At 42.1% G+C, this 24,930-nt stretch overlaps 2 protein-coding genes across 2 annotated transcripts; both read right to left on the bottom strand.

The window, feature by feature from the left end:
• Window positions 1–9,452: 9,452 nt before the first annotated feature.
• On the bottom strand, window positions 9,453–23,851 carry LOC125371711 (BTB/POZ domain-containing protein KCTD7-like). The gene is made up of 2 exons (XM_048399304.1): window positions 23,841–23,851; window positions 9,453–9,875 (listed from the first exon to the last, which is right to left on the bottom strand). The coding sequence occupies exons 1-2, from the start codon at window positions 23,844–23,846 to the stop codon at window positions 9,453–9,455; spliced, it is 429 nt and encodes a 142-aa protein (XP_048255261.1). The 5' UTR covers window positions 23,847–23,851.
• Window positions 17,676–21,017, bottom strand: LOC125371669 (BTB/POZ domain-containing protein KCTD7-like). Its single transcript, XM_048399963.1, has 2 exons — window positions 20,855–21,017; window positions 17,676–18,921 (listed from the first exon to the last, which is right to left on the bottom strand). Exons 1-2 carry the CDS (start codon window positions 20,864–20,866, stop codon window positions 18,430–18,432), a joined length of 504 nt encoding a protein of 167 aa, XP_048255920.1. The 5' UTR covers window positions 20,867–21,017; the 3' UTR covers window positions 17,676–18,429.
• Window positions 23,852–24,930: the final 1,079 nt, after the last annotated feature.

Here is a 24,930-nt window from a genome sequence, read left to right as displayed (position 1 = left end):
AGAGAGAGAGCCATCGGTATGACCGAAATGGGGGCAACACATGTCCAAATTGCCAGAAAGTTTGGTTGTACACCATTGACAGTAGCCAGGCTGATTCAACGGTACAGGCAGGCAGGGAGGACACAGGACAGGACTAGAACCGGACGACCCCGAGTGACAACACCACTGGGAGACGGTCAGATACGGCTCATTCACGTGCGAAATAGATTCGTAACGGCGACGGCAGCAACAGCTTTGGGACATCCCATTAGCCAACGTACAGTACTACGACGACTTCGTGCTGCTGGAATCCGAGCGTATCGTCCTTTCCGAGGAATGGTACTGACTGCTCAACATCGACGCCTGAGACTGCGATGGGCGAGGCAGGTTCGACGCTGGCAAGTGGCGTCGAGTGCACTTTACTGTTAAAAGTCGGTTTAACTTGTTTCGAAATGACGGCAGAGAACGAGTTTATCGACGCAACGTTTGGCTCCGGCGTGTATTCGAGAGGTCCATCGGCGGGGGGTAGGGGTTGTCATAGTGCGGGGCGGTATTTGTAGATATCAGAAGACTGATTTGGTGATTATTCAGGGAAATATGAACGCTGTGCAGTACAGAGACCAAGTGTTGCAGCCAATTGTCCTTCCGTTCTTACAAAACCAACAGCAGGGGACATCGTTTCAACACGACTATGCCAGGCCCCATACTGCAAGACTGATTTGGAAATTTCTAAACCAGCAGAACATTGACGTTTTGCCCTGGCCTGCCCACTCACTCGATATGAATCCTATTGAACATCTGTGGGACCATCTTGACAGACAGATTAGAGCACGCCATCAGCCTCCCATCAACAGACAAGAATCGCAGCAGGCCCTGAGACGAGTGGCAACGGATTCCAGTCCACGTCATCAGAAGACTGACGTCATCGATGAGGCGGCGTATTACCGCATGCGTTGAGGCAGCTGGAGGTCATACACGCTATTGAAAGCAACTGTGTCGACAATGAACTTGTAGTGTGTCTGACAATTTTTGGGTGACATTTCAGACAACTTTTAAAAATGAAAATTCTTACCCCACCATTGTTTACCTTGAGCTTACATTACCTGTGACCGGTGGGGAGGAAGGGTGTGTGTGTGTGTGTATATAATCAGTTATTTGATAATTCACCACCCAACACATGTAAGGTGCCATAAGATCAGAATATCATATGAGGCAATGATGCATGTTTCCCAATTACGACAAACATCGAATGGATTCAGACAAAATTCAATGTATATACATCAGGGAATCAAGCTACATATGACGGTGGATATGACACCTACTTCATCTTGTTTGTTTGTTGTTTAACCCCGCACTCAGCAACATTCCAGCTATATGGCGGCGGTCTGGAAATCATCGAGTCTGGACCAGACAATCCAGTGCTTGACATCATGAGCATCAATCCACGCAATTTGGATACGATGACATGCATCAACCAAGTTTACGAGCCTGACTACCCGATCCCGTTAGTCGCATCTTACGACAAGCATAGTCGCCTTAAATGGGTTGCTGAAGACCCATTCTACCCAGGATCTTCACAGATCTCAATCGTAATGTTTCGAGGGAAAACTAGATATTCAAGACCGCTTTTACGTAAAGTAGAACATCTACTTTCGCTTACATTTCTGGGAAATATGGAACACAGCTTGGCTCTCTGGCCTAACACAACAGCTTAAAGTTAGTTTGTGACAGTTTGAAGTGATTATGATATCTGATATTGCAAGATCGATACCCAGCTGTGGGTATTAATACATGTATCTGAATCACCACACATTTTAAAAAGGCATGTTTCCGTGCTGGAGGCAGATGTATTCGACGATCCCGCGAGACACTGAGGTACCATTGTGCCAAAGTGAACAGGAAATTCTTCACCTAACGCAAGTAGTAATCACACTAGAAGACATACTACGAAACACGAGTTGGTAGTTCGATGTTGGTCCTATAAAGATAGCGTTTGCTGTGTTCTCTGTGCACTGGCTTTTTACCGTAAGAGGTTAGGTATGCGATCACTTTAGTTATTGATAATCTTGTTTTTCGCTTTCAGATATGTGCGTCCTGCACCTGTGTATAGCACCCGATCCTGTCAGTCGCCGATAACGGCAAGCATTGGTTGTGAAGACCTATTCTACCCACACTCTTACTTACTGCTTTGTAATATTCTCAACCAGTTTAACAACGCATCTGTGATATTCTAGTTATTGAACTGTCCATCGTTTGACAGGTTTTCATTTAATCCAAATTTATGTATTATTAATGTATAACTTCTCGTCACGATATGGCTGAAATACTGCCGATGTGACGTTACATACATACTCACTCACTCACTCACTCTACCCCGGTCCCTAAAGGGTCCCTACTTCATTAATTAAATAGAGAACTCTAGTTTGCCTTTCTCCATGAACACTCTTATGCAAAGTGTGTATTATTAATGTATAACTTCTTCTGCCGATGTGACGTTAAACACTTACTCACTCACTCACTCAAAACAGCGGTGACAATTTGAATGGATAACTAAAAGTGATGACACCAGGTGTTCGCGAAAAGGGGAAGTATGTCCTACCGGTAGCATTTAGGCAGTAACATGTTTCGGTGGACTCATCGCACTGGGAAAACAGCGGATACACACGGAAAGACAGAATGCAGAGACTTTTTTATGCAGGTCGGCCTGTTGTTACTCCAGGCAAGTACCTTTTTAACATCGGAGTATGTGACAAAAGGCAAAAGAGAATTGCTGTGAGGGACCATTTCAAAACATATTTGCTTAGATAATTATTTGTAGTTTCACTATTGCTTGTATTAAAAGTAAACTAAAACTAAAATCTTAATAAACATTATTATAAATTGTAGAACTTGTTTAACATACATCTACACATAAGATCCGTGAAGATCCGGGGTAGAATAGGTCTTCATCAACCCATGCTTGCCGTAAAAGGCGACTATGCTTGTCGAGGCGACTAACGGGATCGGGTGGTCAGGCTCGCTGACTTGGTTAATGCATGTCATCGATCCAAATTGCATGGATTGATGCTAATGATGTCAAGCACTGGATCGTCTTGTCCAGCCTCGATTATTTACAGACCGCCATTATATAGTGAGTGAGTGAGTTGTGTTTAACGCCGCTTCTAACAGTATTCCAGTTATATCGCGGCGTGTCAGCTTCATGTGGGAGGAAAGCCCGAAGTGATGCAGGTCTCAGACGTTTATCACTTCGGTGAAACTCACGAGCACGGGTATGGTGCTGACAAACCTAGAAACATAATCGGGGCGAACCGGGATTCGAACCCACAATCATAGTTTTCTGGCGTGTCCACGGGACGCAACTCTGCACAGCGAATCGCGGCGCCTTAGACGACTGGGCCATCCATGTCCCTTTTTGGTACACACATCAACCCCCACCCCCACCCACACCTCTCCCTCCCTCCCCATTATATAGCTGGAATATTGCTGAGTGCAACAACAACAACCAACACATAAACAAATGTATAAAATAACAAATGTTGTTTTGCTACATACGTTATGCGGGGCTCGTCTGGCATCAGCTCTTCTCCATATATCCTGTGTGAAGTGGGAGAAGCAACATGTCCACTCACACGGGAATATGGTCATGAAAACATTTTGGCCATCGTCTTCAAAGTCCATCTGCAAATAAAAACATCGATACTTAATTAAAAAGTACGTCGCACGTTTATCCATTTGCAATATTAATGAAAGGTTTACTACCAAATGAATAACAGCACATCAGGTTTAATTGAATTCAATCCTGGAAGGTTTGGAGCGAAAGCTGTTATCCTCTCACAGTAACAGCATCTGGAAATCTGGAACATCCTGTCGTACGTAGTATGCTCTTTGTTGGGAAGGAGGGAAGATACGTGACGGAACATCTCTCTGTCCACAAATGTGTGAATGATGAACAGTTGAAGGAACATTATAATTGGCACCCCTGCTGTTCCATCGCTATAAATTACCTCAGCGTCGCAGAGATGACGAATGATGTCTGATGCGAATCCTATTTGTCTTAGTCACCATCGTCTATAAGCATAAGACCATCACCACCCTCTGTCTTGCAGAGCTGGTCTGTAGATCTAAGTAGTGTCTAGTGGTGGGTCACTGTGGAAACATCTTCTTTTTGGCTCGGTAGAGGGTGTAGATGTGAAATGTTGGCATGGCCTCCTCACTCCACTCTCTCCCTCGCAATTTGTTTGACCTCTTCTCGGTAAAGGGATGGCAAAGACGTGGTTGTTGTTGCAGCCCAATTCTTTATGATATCCATGGTTACCTGCACCTAAAACATTAAATTGCGTGGTTAGCTTTTTTCAATATAACCATTTTTGTCATTATTTTATTTACATGAGTTATGACATTCGTTGTGGACACTATTGCATGACACGTCTTCTAGAAACACTCACATGACTGTCAATCATGTCTCTTCTTGACTGGTCATATAAGGCGACGCAAACCTATGATTATGTGTTCGAATCCCGGTTCGCCCCGATTTTGTTTCTATGTGTGTCAGCACCCGTGTCGTGGGTTTCGCCAAAACGGTAAACGTCTGAGACCTGTATCACTTCGGGCTTTCATCCCACTTCATGCTGACACGCCGTGGTATAACTGGAATCTTGTTCAAAGCGGCGTTAAACCTTACTAACTCACTCACGCTCTGCTTGTTTGATTTGAACATGTATCCTCGAAAAACATGGGATACGTTCATCGCGATGAGATGGGATAAACTTCACTTCTAACTGTATGTTTGCCATCTTGCAAGTTCACAGACTATTTGCACAGGCTCCACCTATTATATATATTCTGTACAATGTTCTTCATTCAGTCTTGCTTGACAAGGGTATGGGGATCTATACCGAAGCGTCGCCTTTGCAGTATTTAAGTTGTTATCCATATATTGTGTCTACTTTGTCATATGTGAGTCACGTAGTAATTGCTGACTGAATACTCTTTGTTTGTGTGGAGTGAATGAGAGAGACATACAATATAAAAAATAAATATGATCCTTTACCAACATAATATCTCAGAAATGGTATAGTGATATTGTGTAATTTCACCGTGATCTGTGTCTGTGTAAGTGCAAGTGAGTTGTCTCCCCTCTTACTGGAAGTATGGAGCGCACTTAAAATATACACCATTAAGCTTGTCAGAATCATCACCACTACCTTATTCAAATCACAAGGAATATGTTTGTTTGTTTGTTTGTTTGTCGATCTATACATAATCGAGTAAGAACCAGACAAGAATCCAGGGATTGACATTATGAGAATCGTTCTATGCAATTGGGATATGATGACATCAATCAACCAAGTCTCCTCTTTCGACAGGCGTTGGTTGCTGAAAACCAATCTCAACCCAGAATCTTTAACTTCTAACGGTCTAGAGAGATTATCCCTCCCGAACGGAATTAAGGATTTTTAATTAGGAAATTGTAAATAAATTATCTCCTTTGATACATCGATTCCATACTAGAACAAATTCTGAACACGATCGATTCATCTACCAAAACGCTAATGTCAGAGTTAATGAAGAAATACTTGTTGGACTCGGAGAATCCTCTGCTGACAGACCCACATATGATATGTACTAAGGTAATCCTATATGTACTAAGCTGAAAGTAAGAGAAGACAGAAATACCCCTGAAGAGCCCCACCAGCTAGCCACGGCCCTTAACGGGCAACAGACTGCACAGCCGCACCCTTGTGTTATACATCCGAGAAGTCTGCCAGGAGACGACGTATCTAACAATGAGTGCAATGTCCTCAACAGTCAAACGCTCATTCTAGCATAGGATATCCAGAACATTAGCACTTCACTGGATTGTCATGTTTTATGAAAACGGAAATTTGATTGATCTACCTAAAATAACCATAACTCTTTGAGCAGCTGAGGACGAAATGTACAGAATTCATACACCATAAAACCTTCACCTGAAAGTATCTATCAATGAAGGATGACAGGATGTTTTCCTGATGGTGAAGCAGGGTCACAATTCTTGAACATTTATTGAAGAGTAACAAACATTTCACAGTACAGACGATCATCTCTTAGCCTTGCGAGTTCCACATATCGTCTGTTCGAATTTCCGATTCTGACAGTTCTGTGACAAACGTGGATCTCTCCCTTCTGTGGATAATGTCCCAAGTTTGGAACACTTACGTCTCTCCTCCTTCTCGTCCTTTTGTTTATGCGGTTTAAATCCGTTTTTACTCACAAAAAGCAGGGATAGAATAGGTCTTCAGCAATCCATGCGACGAACGGGATCGGGTGGTCAGGCTGGCTGATGTGGTTGATGCATGTCATCCTATCTGGTCCAGACTCGATTATTTACAGACCGCCGTCATATAGCTGGACTATTGCTGAGTGCGGCGTTAACAAACAAAGACAAAAAACACTAAAAGCAACAGTAAAATATGTAGGTATTGTATTACACAATACATATGATACAAGCACAACTTGGATGTATTCACATGACTCAACCGTCACAAGTCAACGTCTTTTTCTATGACGCGGCCGGGGATCGAACCCCGGACCTTCCGCTCTCCGGTTGGACGCACTACCACTATCACAAGTATAAACATTATATACAACTATACTCTCCACTACAAAGCTTGAAATGCAAACTAGCTGTATATTCATCATGTACGCTTTTCTCAGGAGAATATGATTATAGTCGCCTGTTTATTAGTGTAAACAAGTTACATCAATTAATTATTTGTTATTTTTCGTCTTTCACCTTCTCAAACACCTGTGTGCCACGTTGCTTAATCGACGATTATGCCTAAAAGTTGGTTGGTTGGTTGGTTGTTTAACGCCGCACTCAGCAATATTCCAGCTATTTGACAGCGGTCTGTAAATAATCGAGTCTGGACCAGACAATCCAGTGATTGATATCATTAGCATTAATCGACACAATTGGGAACGATGACATGCTTCAACCAAATCAACCAGCCTGACAACCCGATCCCGTTAGTCGCCTCTTACGACAAGCATAGTCGCCTTTTACGACAAGGATAGGTTGCCGTAGATTGTATGTTATTCGACTGGGAAGTATACATTAATTGCACCAAACCACACAATGTGACAATTATTGGTACATCAGTTACTCATGTTTTATCATGTACCGAAAAGCCACGCGACAACCACACTTTGGTTCTGGTCGGAAGTCCCCCGGCTGAAGGTGAACACCGAAACGCTTCAGATCCTCATTGAGGAAATAGACAAGATTGGTCCCATCCATTGTGAAGGAGGAGTATTTGACGTTGATGACCTGATGCCCCTCAGGAATACCAGCCACCTTGCACAGAGTGAACATGTGTTGAGAGGAATCCGAGAACTGGATGTACAAGACACCACTTTGATACCGACTTGCCATCAGGCCTTCCCGCACCTGATTCAGGCAGTCGTCATATCCGGCTATTCCACGTTTCCACTTGTCTCTCAAAGCCTGCACAAAGACTGGTCCCCATTGTAAATGTTTAGCAAGCAAAAGGCTAATGCCGAAAATGTTTGCATATTTGCTTACAGCAACTGCCTTGTCGGGATTGTACTGAGCATTCTTTGTCTTGTCTAACGAGCTCTGTCTTTGTTTACAGACAATGCATGGATACCGAGCGTATGCAGAGATCAAATTACTAGAAGCTATATGTCCATATATTTCCAATGTATTTCATAAAGTTTGATGGTGCATTAATGCCTGTACATGGTCATGGAAGGAAATAAAGTGACAAAAGTTATTGATTCTGCTTGTATTTCTCTTGGTATTTCAAACATCAGGGTGCCAATCTTATCTCATATATGCCAAACCTGCATCAAACATGTTGTTCAATTCCCTATATATTTCTGTACGGGGAAGTTTAAGGGAAATGTTTCATTTTCAAACGTTTGAAATAAGGTTTGAAATTGTAAACTGTCCAAATTAACACAAGTACATATGTACACATGAAAAAGTCATTAATTTGTGTGTGTGTGTCGCTACCTCCTGCCACATGACGTAACACACCTGCAAGATTGTAGGCGGGTATGGACACTGATGTAAGTGTGTGCATTTCTCCAACATTTCCAAACATTCCCAAACTAGGTATACATATAAATATAACCAAATGATTTGGAATGCTTGCAAAATGTTTGCATTTTCATCAATACCAACACCTTTCAAAACGTCAGGAAAGATGCTTTTTCGTGTCGTGATAGGGGGCACGGGTGGCCCAGTGGTCTAAGGCGCCGCGATTCGCTGTGCAGAGTTGCGTCCCCTGGATCCGCCAGAAACCTATGATTGTGTGTTCGAATCCCGGTTCACCCCGATTATGTTTCTAGGTTTGTCAGCACCATACCCGTGCTCGTGGGTTTCACCGAAGTGGTAAACGTCTGAGACCTGCATCACTTCGGGTTTTCCTCCCACATTAAGCTGACACGCCGTGATATAACTGGAATAATGTTAAAAGCGGCGTTAAACCCGACTCACTCACTCACTCGTGTCGTGATTAGGAAACGAACATTAAATAGATGTCTACTATAACTGAACCAACACGATGAACATTTTGTTTTTACCAAGACCAACACTGAATTCTGAATACTCTTCATCACTCTCACAACGGGTTCAAAATAAGTCAAGAGTGAAAAGGAACCCAGTATTCTGCAAGCTTTAATCAATTCAGCTATTAACGATATTCACATATATTCTTTTACATTGTACATATGTCAAAAAGTACTCACAAAAGTAACAATTTTCATTTTAAAAATGTTTGTGTCCTGGCCTTACATAAAAGCGACAAAAAAACACCTGGTTCGGCAAAATGGCAACGGATTTGTTTTACGCCACAGTCAGCAATATTTCAGCTATTTAACATCATCTAAAACCCTGGTACAAGTAGCAAACAGTCAGCCAGTGTACCCACCCTAGTCGGCACTTGCAACACGTATGGCATATCATGGACCTATTCTGACACGGAAATCCCAAGGAAATTAAGAACCTAGAGAAGCAGCAAAACGTAAATCGCTCTGTTAACAGTTGTCTTGCATTAGTATCATGTTTGAGTTTGAGTCTATATACATTGAAAAGAAATGTTCCGTAATAATACTAGTAGATCTTGCTAGATTTGATCATCAATTAGACGAACATTAACCAATGACCCAGCGCTTCAAAATCACAGCAGCAGGCAACAGAGCTCTCCAGCCATGCCACGGTGGATTCACATTCCTTTCATCAAATTATCTGTCGTCTCAATGTGTGACAATTTGGATCACCGTCCAATTCTGAATCCCATTGCTGCTTTGCGACCACATAGCGGGCATACCCTCAGACAAGAGTCGGTGAAGATATTACGTCTTTTCAGGTCGACTGCAAGAAGATTGAAAAAGATAGATGGGTTTGGGTCGAATTCTAAAGCAATGGTGTCATAATTGCCTGTCACTGTTTCTGTAATCCTAAAGTGTCAACAATCAAAACTTCTTGTGCGAATGTAAAAGTACCTTGTGTTGATATCGTTCAATTTACTTTTCACACAATCCCAAAGACTTTGGTAGTCAGGTAGCTTCTTTTTCCATATTCCGTATAACACTTGTTCAAAGTCTTCGAGGACAGGTGCCCTCAGTTCCTCTAATCCAAAGTACTCCGCATATTCATTAACCTCTGATGCTCTTTCGGGTGGAGGCATTTTCCCGAATCTCAGAAAGTTGAGGATATGAACAAACACATCCCCATCTACATCTATGAAGTAGCGGCCATCTTTGTCCTTGGCTACCGGATGCCTTCCACTAAACATGGTGGCCAACATGGAGTCCGGGTACTTGGTGAGGGTAGACAGGGAGGTTGTCAGATGTCGACCACCAACGTTTAAGTCCACAACTTGAGAATCCTGAAATACAACACATTGTTAATGCACATGTGATTCTACCTTACATTTAGAAAATACTCGATTCTTATTGGTCTATTACGACAAGCATGGTCGCCTTTTACGGGTTCCTGAAGACCTATTCTACCCCGGAATCTTCACGGTTTGAGAGTAACTGGTGTTCATGTGGAAGGGATGCTATTGCCAGTGCTGATACAAGTCAATACGTTAGGTTATTGAGTACATGGTACCTCCAGCTTATCAAACGTTCAGAAAGGCAACTAGGAATAATGGACTTGCCAGAAACCTATGATTATGGGTTCTAACCCGGTTCGCCCCGATTATGTTTCTAGGTTTGTCAGCACCATATCCGTGCTCGTGGGTTTCACCGAAGTGGTAAACGTCTGAGACCTGCATCACTTCGGGCTTTCCTCCCACATTAAGCTGACACGCCGTGATATAACTGGAATATTGTTTAAAGTGGCGTTAAACCCAACTAATTCACTCTCTCACTCATATGTACACTCATTCCGGTTATGATTCGAAAGAGTGAGTGAGTGAGTGTGGTTTTACGCCCCTTTTAGCAATATTCCAACAATATCACGGCGTGACGAGCGAACGCTTCAACCACTAGACTACCCGACCGCCCGATTCAAAAGACGAAAGGTGAGGTGAAATGGCGTTTAACATCGCGTCCAAGATTATTGCACTTATATAGCGACGTGCATGTGTTTGTGTGGCTGCCTGTACTAGTCCGGACTGATGCCGATTTATAGTGCTAGCTCACTGAGATACCATGCCGTAGTTTAACATGAATACCCCACTCAGACACGGAAAACTGACTCCGAGCCGACCAGTCCTTGTTTTAGCCACTTAATGCCGAGCGCCAGACAGGGTCGCAACAAGTACCATCTTTTAACGTCTTTTGGTATCACGCGGTCGGGGATCGAACCCCGGACCTTCCGCTCTCCGGGCGGTAGCTCTACCACTAGACCACGGAGGCGGTCAAAAGACGAAGGAGCATGTGAGTGAGTAAAGCTTCAGGCCACTTTTAGCAATATTCCTTTAATATCATAACGAGGCGCCCAGTGATAATCCAGGTCTTCGCAATCATGGGATTGTAACTGTAATCTTCATCGGAAAATTATGATTATTAATCATACCCCGAAAACACTTTTATGGACAACCTCGATAAATATATTTACCAGGCAAATAAGGTCAAATCTGTTCAATGGTAAGTCTTTTTCTATTTGTTTTTGTTTTATCTTTAAGTCGAAGAGCCTCCTAGGCTCAGTAATGTCTGTGCCATATAGCGACAAATAAACTTTTTGAAGATGGGTATGTGAAACATGGGATCAACGATTTATCAGTTAGTGTAATAATGATCTAAAAATATCATTTGACTCGTGACATGTTTAGGGTCATTGTGACCCACATAGCTATAAGGCGAGGGTAATTATATATATACTAGTATATATACAATGGAAATTCAACACAATTTCATTTGTTTTATTTAAGCGGCTTCGGGAAGTATACTTTTGGGAATGCATGGATTTTTTTTCAGCAGACTGATCTTTAACCACTAGACTACCCATCACATATTATCGGGGTCATAGTGACCCAAGGTTATGGAAAACTTGGACGTGTGCTAGATTAGTCACAGTTTCAAAACGTATTATACCAGATTTATAAAGGCTTTTGTACGAAGAATTAGCTTGGTAAGACCAGCGTACAAATGGCTCCAAGGACAGCCATTTGTACGCCGATCAAGCCACTAGAGCTTGTACTTAAACCTTTGAACACATGAATATTAGCTGCACATTTGTCGTCCTGCAGCTGTTGCTATACACACAACGCCTACATATGATATTTATTTACGACTCAGTATCAGCTCTTTAAACTGTGGTGACATTTTGATAAGTTGACAAGCACATGATAACATATGACATATGATTTCATGTTCAGGACAGACTAAGGCTTCTGAAAAAGTAGGGTTTTTTTTTTGTTTTTTTTTTCCTAATCTTACAAAACCTTTTGAAACAAGGGTAAATTTGTATAAGTGGACAAGTAAATAACACTTAGCACTGACCAGAATGTGACCGGGACAGTTACAGTGATTCAGATTTATTATTAATTAACTTTAAAAATAATAATTACTTCAGACAATGAGGGAAGTTTGTTAAATACCCTCTTCGCTTTGTGGTATGTTTTTCTTACCGCCATTGTTCTGTCACTGGGTGAAAATAGTAACACTTACCGCCATTGTTCTGTCACTGGGTAAAAACAGTAACACTTACCGCAATTGTTGTGTCACTGGGTGATAACATTAACACTTACCCCCATTGTTGTGTCACTGGGTGAAAACAGTAACACTTACCGCCATTGTTCTGTCACTGGTGAAAACAGTAGCACTTACCCCAATTGTTCTGTCACTGGGTGAAAACAGTAACACTTACCGCCATTGTTCTGTCACTGGGTGAAAATAGTAACACTTACCGCCATTGTTCTGTCACTGGGTAAAAACAGTAATACTTACCGCAATTGTTGTGACACTTGGGTGAAAACAGTAACACTTACCCCCATTGTTCTGTCACTGGGTGAAAACAGTAACACCTACCGCCATTGTTCTGTCACTGGGTGAAAACAGTAACACTTACCCCCATTGTTCGGTCACTGGGTGAAAACAGTAACACTTACCGCCATTGTTCTGTCACTGGGTGAAAACAGTAACACTTACCCCCATTGTTCGGTCACTGGGTGAAAACAGTAACACTTACCGCCATTGTTCTGTCACTGGGTGAAAACAGTAACACTTACCGCCATTGTTCTGTCACTGGGTAAAAACAGTAACACTTACCGCAATTGTTGTGTCACTGGGTGAAAACAGTAACACTTACCCCCATTGTTCTGTCACTTGGTGAAAACAGTAACACTTACCGCCATTGTTCTGTCACTGGGTGAAAACAGTAACACTTACCGCCATTGTTCGGTCACTGGGTGAAAACAGTAACACTTACCGCCATTGTTCGGTCACTGGGTGAAAACAGTAACACTTACCGCCATTGTTCTGTCACTGGGTGAAAATAGTAACACTTACCCCCATTGTTCTGTCACTGGGTAAAAACAGTAACACTTACCGCAATTGTTGTGTCACTGGGTGATAACAGTAACACTTACCCCAATTGTTCTGTCACTGGGTGAAAACAGTAACACTTACCGCCATTGTTCTGTCACTGGGTGAAAACAGTAACACTTACCCCCATTGTTGTGTCACTGGGTGAAAACAGTAACACTTACGTCATTGTTCTGTCACTGGGTGAAAACAGTAACACTTACCCCCATTGTTCTGTCACTGGGTAAAAACAGTAACACTTACCGCCATTGTTCTGTCACTGGGTGAAAACAGTAACACTTACCGCCATTGTTGTGTCACTGGGTGAAAACAGTAACACTTACGCCATTGTTCTGTCACTGGGTGAAAACAGTAACACTTACCGCCATTGTTCTGTCACATGGTGATAACATTAACACTTACCCCCATTGTTGTGTCACTGGGTGAAAACAGTAACACTTACCGCCATTGTTCTGTCACCGGTTGAAAACAGTAACACTTACCCCCATTGTTGTGTCACTGGGTGAAAACAGTAACACTTACGTCATTGTTCTGTCACAGGGTGAAAACAGTAACACTTACGCCATTGTTCTGTCACTGGGTGAAAACAGTAACACTTACCGCCATTGTTCTGTCACATGGTGATAACATTAACACTTACCCCCATTGTTGTGTCTATTCAATGAAGGGCTCTTGGAAGTAGTGCGGTGGACATGCGTGTTGATCAGAGCTGACGTGTCGGAATTTTCATCAACCACATGGTCTACTTTCGGTTCTGTTTCTAGGAAAGAGGGAAACAGCGGACTTTCAATATCATTTACATGGCTACTTTCATATCGTGTTATGACTCATCTGTCTGCTCATACGGTTCTACGGCGGAGCTAAGGAGCGTGTTATTGAGTTGGAATGTGAACAGGAGGAGTGAGTGTGTTTGTTTGTTGTTCAACGCCGCGCTTATCATTATTCCAGCTATATGACGGAGGTCTGTAAATAATCAAGTGTGGACCAGAAAATCCATTGATTAACATCATGAGCATCAATCTACGCAACTGAGATACAATGACATGCATCAACCAAATCAGTGAGCCTGACCATCCGATCCCCTTAGTCTCCTCTTACGACAAACACAGTCGTCTTTTACGGCAAGCTTGAGTTGCTTAACACCTATTCTGCCCCGGATCTTCACGGGTGGAACGAGCGAGTGAGAGTTTGGATGTAGACGCGTTCGAGGGCTTGAATGTATTATTCACATGGGCGACCAATGCTGTTTTCTATACCATTTAAAATATACGTCTTTTACTTTCAGGAAACAGTTACCGCTGTTCGTTTACTTACACCAATGACTAAAAGTACACTCAGTATACCAAAATTGGAAACAACAATTTAGACTTTAGGTATAATTTTGTCAATGTTTTTATTCCCTGAAAGTTAAAAAAATACAGCGACTTAAGAAAATTATAAATAGATTGCGTACTTTACGTCCCTAATGATACAAAAATTGATGATAAAATTTTGAATCAAGGCATATGCAAAAATTGCAAATCGTTTAACGATGAGAAATTATTCTTTAGTGAGTGTGTGAATGTCGTTTTACGACACAATTGCTAATATGCACCTATTCGCTGGTATATATGTCTTTTGTGTTTACTGTATGTCTATGAAACCAGCTGATGCAGGTGTCAAAACCAATACTCCATGCTTTTCGTAAGAGCGGAATGTTTACCGAGATGCGACTGGTTACAGGCGGTGACCACATATAAATGCTCGCACTATCAACCACTGGTCTGCCTGGTCCAGATTCGATCATTTACTAGTCTCCCTGGTATAGCCGATGCCAACTGCTATACACGCATTGCTATACACCCACTTCACCCACCGGGATGGTCGGGTAGCGTCGTGATTCAAGCGTTCGCTCGTCACGCTGAAGACCCGGGTTCGATTCCCGACAAGGACTGGTCGGCTCGGAGTCAGTATACTATGTCTGAGTGGGGTATTCATGTTAAACTGCGGAATGGTATCTCAGTGAGCTAGAATTATCAATCGGCATTAGTCCGGACTAGTATAAGCAGCCACACAAACACATGCACGTCGATATATAAGTGCAATAATCTTGGACGTGACGTTAAACCCCATTTCCCCCAACCCCACCCCCCTTTCGTCTTTTGAATCGGGTGGTCGGGTAGCCTAGTGGTTCAAGCGTTCGCTCGTAAAGCCGAAGACCCGGGTTCGATTCCCGACATAGGTACAGTGTGTGAAGCCCATTTCTGGTGTCCCCCGCCGTGATATTGCTGGAATATTGCTAAAAGCGGCGTAAAACGATACTCACTCACTCACTCACTTCACCCACCGCATGAACATGCCCAAAGGGACGCAACTCTGCACGGCGAATACGGCGCCTCAGACGACTGGGCCACCCGTGCCCCCTAGAATTGATAGAAACCATACAAAAATATCTTATATGGACTATGAACAGTTTAACACAGTTGGAGGTACTGGGTATAGTACACTCTTTCAAGTGAGGACAGCTTTAAATTGATTGGTTACTGATGTTGACAAGCAGCTGGTTGCCTGGCCCAGAATTATTTAATCAATTATTTAAAGTCCGCACTGATATTGCTATACTACTGGAAGAGGCATGGCATGCATTCACAGGCTCATCACGCGTTGGTGTACAACAGCTGCAATTTCTGAAAGCTTTTTCTGATTGGAACATCCAGTGCTAAGTGTTATATAATTGTCCACTTATCCAAATGCTACCCTAGTTTCAAAAGGCTTTGTAAGATTAGAAAAACTAATACAATGTAGCACATCAGGAAGAGAATTTATGGATGTCAACTTCTTTATTATGAGGAACACAACCTTCGGAGTGTGTGCTTACTCCTTCATCAGGTGAATGAATGCTATGAGGAAGGGAGCATATATATGTACACGTAAAAACAACAAAAGTAATAAGATAACAAAGGGTGGAAACTTAACAAGGGAAGCCAACAGATAATTGGCGCTGATAGGCGATTAGCAATAGACAATGAAAGCCAACATTGTACAGTAATTAGCGCTGATAGTTATGGACAACTGGAAGCCAGGAATAGATTATCACTGATAAGAAAATGGTAATGGACAATAGACAACAGGAGGCCGGGGGTAATTAGCCCTCTGCTCATATCATTCATTCACCTGATGAAGGAGTAGGCATATACTCAGAAACGTTGTGTTCCTCATAATAAAGAAGTTGACAACCATAAATTCTCTTCCTTTTGTGTATTACTTCTAGATGCCTTTCAAAGTCTTGATCCATGGCTTTGTTAAAAATTGGTACAAAGCAATTATATTTGATAGCGTTATAATAGGTCTCAACAATTCTCGCTCGGTTTCTGTTGAAAGACATGTTACAACTTTTGAGGCGAATGACAAGAATTTAGTAGCCGTGGTAACAAGATTTATCCATCACTCTTCATTAAATAAGCCACCAATACTTATAATAACATACCAAATAATTACTTGATAAACAAGATCTGTTTATGAAGCGTGAAATATCATGAGTATGTTAAGATTTATACAGATCAATATCCCTTTGGCCATATCAGGATCCGCTGTTAATTAGTTCGAATCCCTGATTATCCCTGAGGATTTCCCTTGGTTTGTCAGCACCATGCTCGGGTCTTTTGGATTTCACCAAAGTGGTAAACGTCTTCCACGCGTGCAGCCTTGAAACCTCCCTCCCACATCGAGCTGTAACGCTATGATATAGCGGACTTATTGTCCAAATCGGCGTTAAATTCATTTCACTCTAACCTTGTAACGTCGGACTGTAAATAATTCAGTATCAATCACGTTTGATATCATTACCTTTATCCTACACCGTCTGCGTGCGACAACACAAAATCACCATGGGATACTGGGAAGCTATTCTGCGCCGGAATTCCCACGAAACATGACCAATGTCCGACAAGATGTCAATAAGCTTACCATAAATCCGCTGACTGGCAGTGTACGATCCTGGGAAAAGTCCACTTCAAAACATCAATTATCTTAACATTTCTTTCGGACACTATACAGTGTACGGTTGCCTGAGACTATATGTACAGGTTTGGATTTCTATTTGATTAAATTGTGCCTAATCTCTGTGTACGGTCAAGGTTGCCAGAAGTTACATTATTGAATGTGAAGTATGTTTATTTGTTTTCCCTGACAGGTCACGTGCAAAAGATAAATATTAATCTTGCCCTGTATGTGGAACAATATTCCAGCAGCTCCAACCTTTGGTGTCTACATTTTAGAACTTTTGAGGTCCATCCGAGCATGCTCTGTCTAGGTAGGAGTGAGTGAGTATGGTTTTAAGCCGCTTTTAGCAATATTCCAGCAATATCACGATAGGGGACACCAGAAATGGGCTTCACACATTGTACCCATGTCGGGAATCGAACCCGGGTCTTCGGCGTGACAACGAATGCTTTAAACACCAGCCTACCCGACCGCCCCGTCTGGGTACGAAGATTTCAAAGAGCGCCACATGACCCTTGCTCAGAAGCTGTTTGATCAACATTCAAAGCATCAGTAAAGCTTTCAGAAAGTTTTATGGTAGACATGGGGAGTATATTTCCAAGTTTGATGCATAATGACCAAAAATGATGTCCGATGCAATTCCATGTTTATGCCTCCAAACACACAAAAACTATTGAAGTCATATTTTATAAATATGTAAACCAACAATATTAACTTCACACACTGTTTATTTAATCATTAACATAACAAAAATGCATATAAGAATACGAAATCAGTGAAAACGATCAGCGCAATAATGCCAAACAAACCTAGCCCACTCTTATCGGCCAATCAGGAAGCATTAGTTGGTTATGGGCGTGGCCTAATTTGCTTTTGGTTAATGGAAGCATAATCGAAAACTAAATGGCTTTATTACAATCATATGCTATGGAATCACGTGAAATGTCTTTTCTAATTAATATAAAACCGTTCGACTTCAGGGTACATGCATTTTGTATTGTCTTCATTGTAAAGCCATTCCCATACAACCACATGCCAGTATTAATAATTCTAAGGCACTAACAGTCTCCAAAGCATAGAACGTAGAAAAATAACAAGGTTATTTGTGTTAACAATGTAATAACCTTGTGGTGTAATGATTGATATCCACCCTGATGTGATAGGCCCTGACCCCCACACCGGACCTATCGCCACCATCGTCTACACCCTCTTTGAAGGAAAGTAAAAGTGACATACATTTACTTTCTCTTCAGAAATAGACGAAATGCGAATTTCTGTTGGTGGCGTTGTTTAATCATTTGAGTGTAGTCTTGGGTGCATTGCCAAACCGAAGTTTCATTGCACCGACACGGTGACAGGGGCTTGTTTTTTCTTCCTCATCTGTGAAGATACCCATACATTGTAAGTCATGTGCCAGAAGACTAAGCAACAAAGATCGCCTTTTATGACCAAGACCATGAACATCTATATCAATCCGAGGTAACCCATAAAAACCACCTTCATACGGAGCACAACCATGACATTTACACTCGGCGGTACGTATGCAAAGATAAAAATACCATGAAAAATTTTAAACTTCCTCACTTCCCCTTTCACGTATTCCAAGTGAGAAGTGTAATCAGGAAACCCTCTCCTCCATCTGTCATAGAGCTTCTCCAGCGTGCCATGAGCCATGGTAATGCCTTCCTTCAGGACATGTAATCCAAAGTATTCTGCATATTTCCGAACATCTGCAGCTGCTCCGGGAGGAGGCACTATCTCGAATCTCAGAAAGTTGAGGACGTGAATAAACACATCTCCATCCACATCAATGAAGTCGCGGCCATCTTTGTCTTGGGTCACTGGATGCCTTCCACTAAACATGGTGGCCAACATGGAGTCCGGGTACTTGGTGAGGGTGGACAGGGAGGTTGTCAGATGTCGACCACCCACATTTAAGTCGATGACAGCGGGGAACTGAAATATAGAACAATACAATATGTGTGCTCATCGTCATCTCAATGAACATCAGTTCACGCATAAACATATCTGAAAACAGATTATAAGGGAGACAACTGATACAGTACAGGGTGAGGAAATATGAAATACTGACCAAAGGTGAATTATTTATTTTAGAGAGTTTCTCATGGGACATCTTTCTTAAATCTTCTTGAACTTTTAATTATTACCATGTCACACTCTTTTTTAACAACGGTCACGCCATCAATTCCTTCTTAACTCTATAGGGGGCACGGGTGGCCCAGTCGTCGGGATTCGCTGTGCAGAGTTGCGTCCCTTGGGCACTCCAGAAACCTGATTGTGGGTTTGAATCCCGGTTCGCCCCGATGATGTTTCTAGGTTTGTCAGCACCATACTTGTGCTCGAGGGTTTCACCGAACTGGTAAAGGCCTGAGACCTGCATCACTTGGGGCTTTCCTCCCATATTAAGCTGACACGCCGCGATATAACTGGAATACTGTTAAATGCGGCGTTAACCCCACTCACTCACTCTTAACTGTATAACGTGAATCTATTCACGACTGGCTGTAAATACATGTATCTAATAAAAACTTGCTTCATTTGCATATAAGTCATGTTCTCCCACCCTGGGCAGAAGGCGACCTCTTAGACACATGGAAAGCAACAACAACACCCTGTCATTCAACTGATGAAGTGGCAAGAAGTAGCCATGAAACATTATGTATGTAGAATATAAAAATGTCTGTCCATAATAACATTCCTTGTCATATTTCCATACAAGTCATGTCCAGTCTCGAAATGACACTGCAATTTGTTAAACATGCAAGGGCGTCTTATTCTGACTCGGAGTCTTTACTTTTTAAATAAAACACGTCTCCGAGGGAAACGTAAAATCGTGAGCGAGGGAAACGCGAGGGTACCTCGCTGGCGGTTTTAGATTTTTGCTGTCGTGTTTTATCCCACTTATGAGCCATCTAAATGCAAGAGATACCGAACAATTAAGAAAACATCGAAATACCGTATAGTGAAATAATACAGCCTTTCGCGGTCCAAAGGAATTCGATCAAAGCATGCGAGAGAAAAACACTTGCAACATGGGCCAGCTGGAGTCATGACATATAACATTTTCAGCACCTGTCCGGTGACTCAGTGGCAAAACAGTGGGTTACAAAACTAAACACGATATGTGAGGTTGTAGGTTTAATTCACGTCATGGAATTTTCATGTAATAAAATGGTGACTTTTAACCAATCCAAACTTTCTAAGCTTACTAAGATTTTTGGGTTGTCTTTGGGTGTTGATAATTTTGTATTTGCTCAATATCTTCTCCATTTTAATACTTTGATTAAAAAAGGCAGGAACCATTGAACCATGGACAATGTTTTTTCATGTTGAGGGTTGAAGGTAGACATTAGAGTTAAATTATTCCCCAAATCGTTTTCTTCAGATTTCTCTCTCAGTTTTGGTTGCTCAATGCGAAGTGCTGTGCGTATGCTATCTTCAATTAGCTTTGCGGGATAATTTTGATCCAAACTCTAAAGTTCAGCTAGCAAGGCGGGTAGTTTTAACATCATTCCCGGAAACAATGGTACAAAAACGTCTTGCGAGATAGTGAGGGATATTACGTTTTGAATGATACGGGTGACATGATGCAAAATCCAAATATTGGTGCATATCAGTATCTTTATAAAAGATATCAGTTTGTCCAAATTTTCCAGATATTAAATTGAGTCTTACACCGAGAAAGGTTAAACTGGATTCGCTTTTTTCCATATTGAAATTGAGTGACGCATTGAGTGAATTTAGTATGTAACAAGGCATACACCTCGCGCTACAGGTGGGTGGGAGCGGAGATCACGCGACACCATGATGGGGCGGCAATGTCACCAGGACAAGTTGATCTTACATCTAATGCCGGCTATATACTTACACCTGAAGACATTTTGCGAAGCACCAGCTGATAGATTGATGTTGGTCCTTGATAACAGTGTTTCCTGTAATATAGGCGTGCCGTCTTGTTCCTTGATTTACACAAGTAGTGTCAAGCTGCAAGTTGCCTTCCAGTCAATGAAAGTCACATGACCCGTCACACGTTGACCTAACCTCAATCCAACAGCTGTTATCTATCAGTTTTTATTTCTGTAAGGATGGCAGATTGAGACATGACAGCAAGATACATTCACTATAGCAGTATCGTTGTTTTTGTTTGTTGTTGCTTTAAGTATTTAGAAGTCGCCTTCTATCAAAGCAATTTTGGCTGACCTGTACCGCGTTGGGACTCAAAGAGTAAGTTGTCTTGGAGATTTTACGACCGCTTCAGACTCAGTCTGTTTCGGAGTCGGAGGCAGGCTTGGGTGAATTGGGAGATAATATTATGGATGATATCGGGGCATGGTTTTGCGTGTGTCTGTATCTACTTCTTACCATGACAATAAACACTAATACAAGTTTTGTTTTTATTTATGTAAATACTAAACAAAGCGGCAAAAGAAAGTATAGGTTGGCAATTTATAATTTTCCTAAAACTAGCGATAACTGGTGGAAAGTGGGCATTGGGAAAATGACTGCCAAGGAACAGGTACCAAAAAACACCTCACCCGAACGAGCCACCTTTGACGGCGCTCGTGCGGTGACAAAAAAAGGTGGAACAGGTTTCCCGCCTATGGCATAAACTGCACGTGCATGTTAGCTGTATAAATGCGTTCGTCTGCAGGGTTTTACCACACGTGATGAAAGCACACAAAAGAAATGCCACGACTGTCACAGGAGCAGAGAGAGAGAGAGAGAGAGAGAGAGAGAGAGAGAGAGAGAGAGAGAGAGAGAGAGAGAGAGAGAGAGAGAGAGAGAGAGAGAGAGAGAGAGAGAGAGAGAGCCATCGGTATGACCGAAATTGGGGCAACACATGTCCAAATTGCCAGAAGGTTTGGTTGTACACCATTGACAGTAGCCAGGCTGATTCAACGGTACAGGAAGACAGGGAGGACACAGGACAGGCCTAGAACCGACCATCTTGACAGACAGATTAGGGCACGCCATCAGCCTCCCGTCAACAGACAACAATTGCAGCAGGCCCTGAGACGAGTGGCAACGGATTCCAGTCCACGTCATCAGAAGACTGACGTCATTGATGAGGCGGCGTATTACAGCAAGCATGAGGCAACTGGAGGTCATACACGCTATTGAAGGCAACTGTGTCGACAATGAACTTGTAGAGTGTCTGACAATTGTTTGGTACATTTCAGAAAACATTTGAAAATGAAATTTCTTACCCCACCTTTGTTTACCTTGAGCTTACATTACCTGTGATTGGTGGGGAGGAAGGGTGTGTGTGTATATAATCAGTAATTTGATAATTCACCACCCAACATATGTAAGGTGCCATAAGATCAGAATATCATATGAGGCAATGATGCATGTTTCCCAATTACGACAAACATCGAATGGATTCAGACAAAATTCAATGTATAAACATCAGGGAATCAAGCTACATATGACGGTGGATATGACACCTACTTCATTTTGTTTGTTTGTTGTTTAATCCCGCACTCAGCAACATTCCAGCTATATGGCGGCGCTCTGTAAATCATCGAGTCTGGACCAGACAATCCAGTGCTTGACATCATGAGCATAGAACATATACTTTCGCTTACATTTCTGGAAAGTATGGAGGACAACTAGGCTCTCTGGCCTAACACAACAGCTTAAAGCTAGTTTGTGACAGTCTGAACTGATTTTGATATCTGATATTGCAAGACCGATACCCAGCTGTGTGCTTATTAATACATGTATCTGAATCACCACACTTTGTAACAAGGCATGTTTCCGCGACGGAGGCAGATGTATGCGACGATCCCGCGAGACACTAAGGTATCATTGTGCCAAAGTGAACAGGAAATTCTTCACCTAACGCAAGTAGTAATTACACTAGAAGACATACTACGAAACACGAGTTGGTAGTTCGATGTTGGTCCTATAAAGATAGCGTTTGCTGTGTTCTCTGTGCACTGGCTGTTTACCGTGAGAGATTAGGTATGCCGTCACTTTAATTATTTATTATCTTGTTTTTTGCTTTCAGATATGTGCGTCCTGCACCTGTGTATAGCACCCGATCCCGTCAGTCGCAGATAACGGCAAGCATTCGTTGTGAAGACCTATTCTACCCACACTCTTACTTCCTGCGTTTTAATATTCTCAACTAGTTTTACATCGCATCTATGATATTTTAGTTATTGTACTGTCCATCGTTTGACAGGTTTTTATTTATTCTAAATATTTGTATTTTTAATGCATAACTTCTCTTTACGATATGGCTGAAATACTCCCGATATGACGTTACATACTCACTCACTCACTCACTCACTCACTCATTCACTCTACCCCTACTTCATTAATTAAATAGAGAACTCCAGTTTGCCTTTCTCCATGAACACTCTTATGCAAAGTGAGTTAAGGTTCTTATTAGATCACAATTCCTTTGACGTGAATTTGTGATTTGTTCAGATTTTACACAATCGAGGCACCAATGCTTTTGATGCGGTGAATTATAATATACCGCCAACGCCAGGGCATAAAAGTATCGAGTATTATTATCCGCAGAACAATGTTTTGAGGCTTAAAAGACAAAACAGCGGTGACAATTTGAATGGATCACTAAAAGTGATGACACCAGGTGTTCGCGAAAAGGGGGAGAATGTCCTGCCCTACCGGTAGCATTTGGGCAGTAACATGTTTCGGTAGACTCATCGCACTGGGGAAACATCGGATACACACGGTTTGGACACATTAGACAGAAATGTTGCTGCTGTGACCTAAGATGCCTACTCATCCTCACACTTGATATGCAGTAAAGTAAATGTTGACACTTTTTCTTGAACCACAGAGTTTCAATAGGAAAAACAATTACATCGTACACTCACCTCCATAATGTCAAAATGTACGTTGTGAAGTCCACAGTTGTAAGTATTGTAATAGTGCAAATCGTTTCAATACTTTTATTTAACATTTCATTTATCTAAATACCTAACTGGTTCAATATGTTTCCAAGTCCACCGAAATTCTATGCCCTTTGTCTGTTTTATATATTCAGTAACCATTCGGCGTATCCCCTCTTATCATAAGCCCCTCCGGGCAGGACCCTTAATCTCCAGCGCTATCTATAAATTTCAATTTACACCTCCTAACGTCGCCGGAGCTTACGTGTATAAATACACGTGGGACAATGACCTTGCCACACGTTACGTAATACCTCGCTCTACAAAACCCGACTGACCTGGTCAGTCAGGGAGACAGCCTGGAGACAGCCAGAAGATCGACTCGTGTAAGTGACAGAACGGTTCTCGCACCCGGGAAGATTGGCCACTCGGTCCCGGTGTGCGTTCTGTCACGTTCTTATCAACATGTACCTTTTCGATTTATTCCAAACCATCAACAATAAACATGGCTGCTGTCGTCTAAACTTCACCCCTGAGTTTTGTCTACCGTCATCACCCTGAGCTACCATCCGAGGGCCGAAACTAACGCCCTTGGACAGATGATGGAGAATTATCCGGGTAGCGTGAGTTTGCTGTGAGTGAGTGAGTGAAGTAATGCTTTACGTCACATCGGCAATATTTCAGCCATATCGTGACGAGAAATGAGACATGAAATATACATATATTTAAACTTTATAAAAATCTGTCATCGAAGGACAGTATGATAACTAGAATATCACAGATAAGATTTAAAACTAGTTGCGGAACATTTAAAAGCATTAAGTATTAAGGAACAACACACTATAAAAATGGGCTAGAGATCGTCAGTAACTAAAGGGAGATCACCACACCAGGGACCATGGGGACTTACATTACCTTTGCTTCCTGCATGGACCCCGGCAGGATTTACACCATCCCTTCAGTCGCTGGCGATTATATGCAAGTTTAGCCATGGAATAAAACTAACAAATATACTACGATTTAAAAGTCTGGTATGCAGAAAAATACTACGAATGATTTGGGACTTACATACCCT

Source organism: Haliotis rufescens, unplaced genomic scaffold, assembly GCF_023055435.1.
Source record: "Haliotis rufescens isolate VD_foot unplaced genomic scaffold, xgHalRufe1.0.p SCAF_2, whole genome shotgun sequence".
In the NCBI taxonomy this organism is placed as follows: Eukaryota; Metazoa; Mollusca; class Gastropoda; order Lepetellida; family Haliotidae; genus Haliotis; species Haliotis rufescens.
This window is presented reverse-complemented; position numbering and strand designations above follow the sequence as displayed.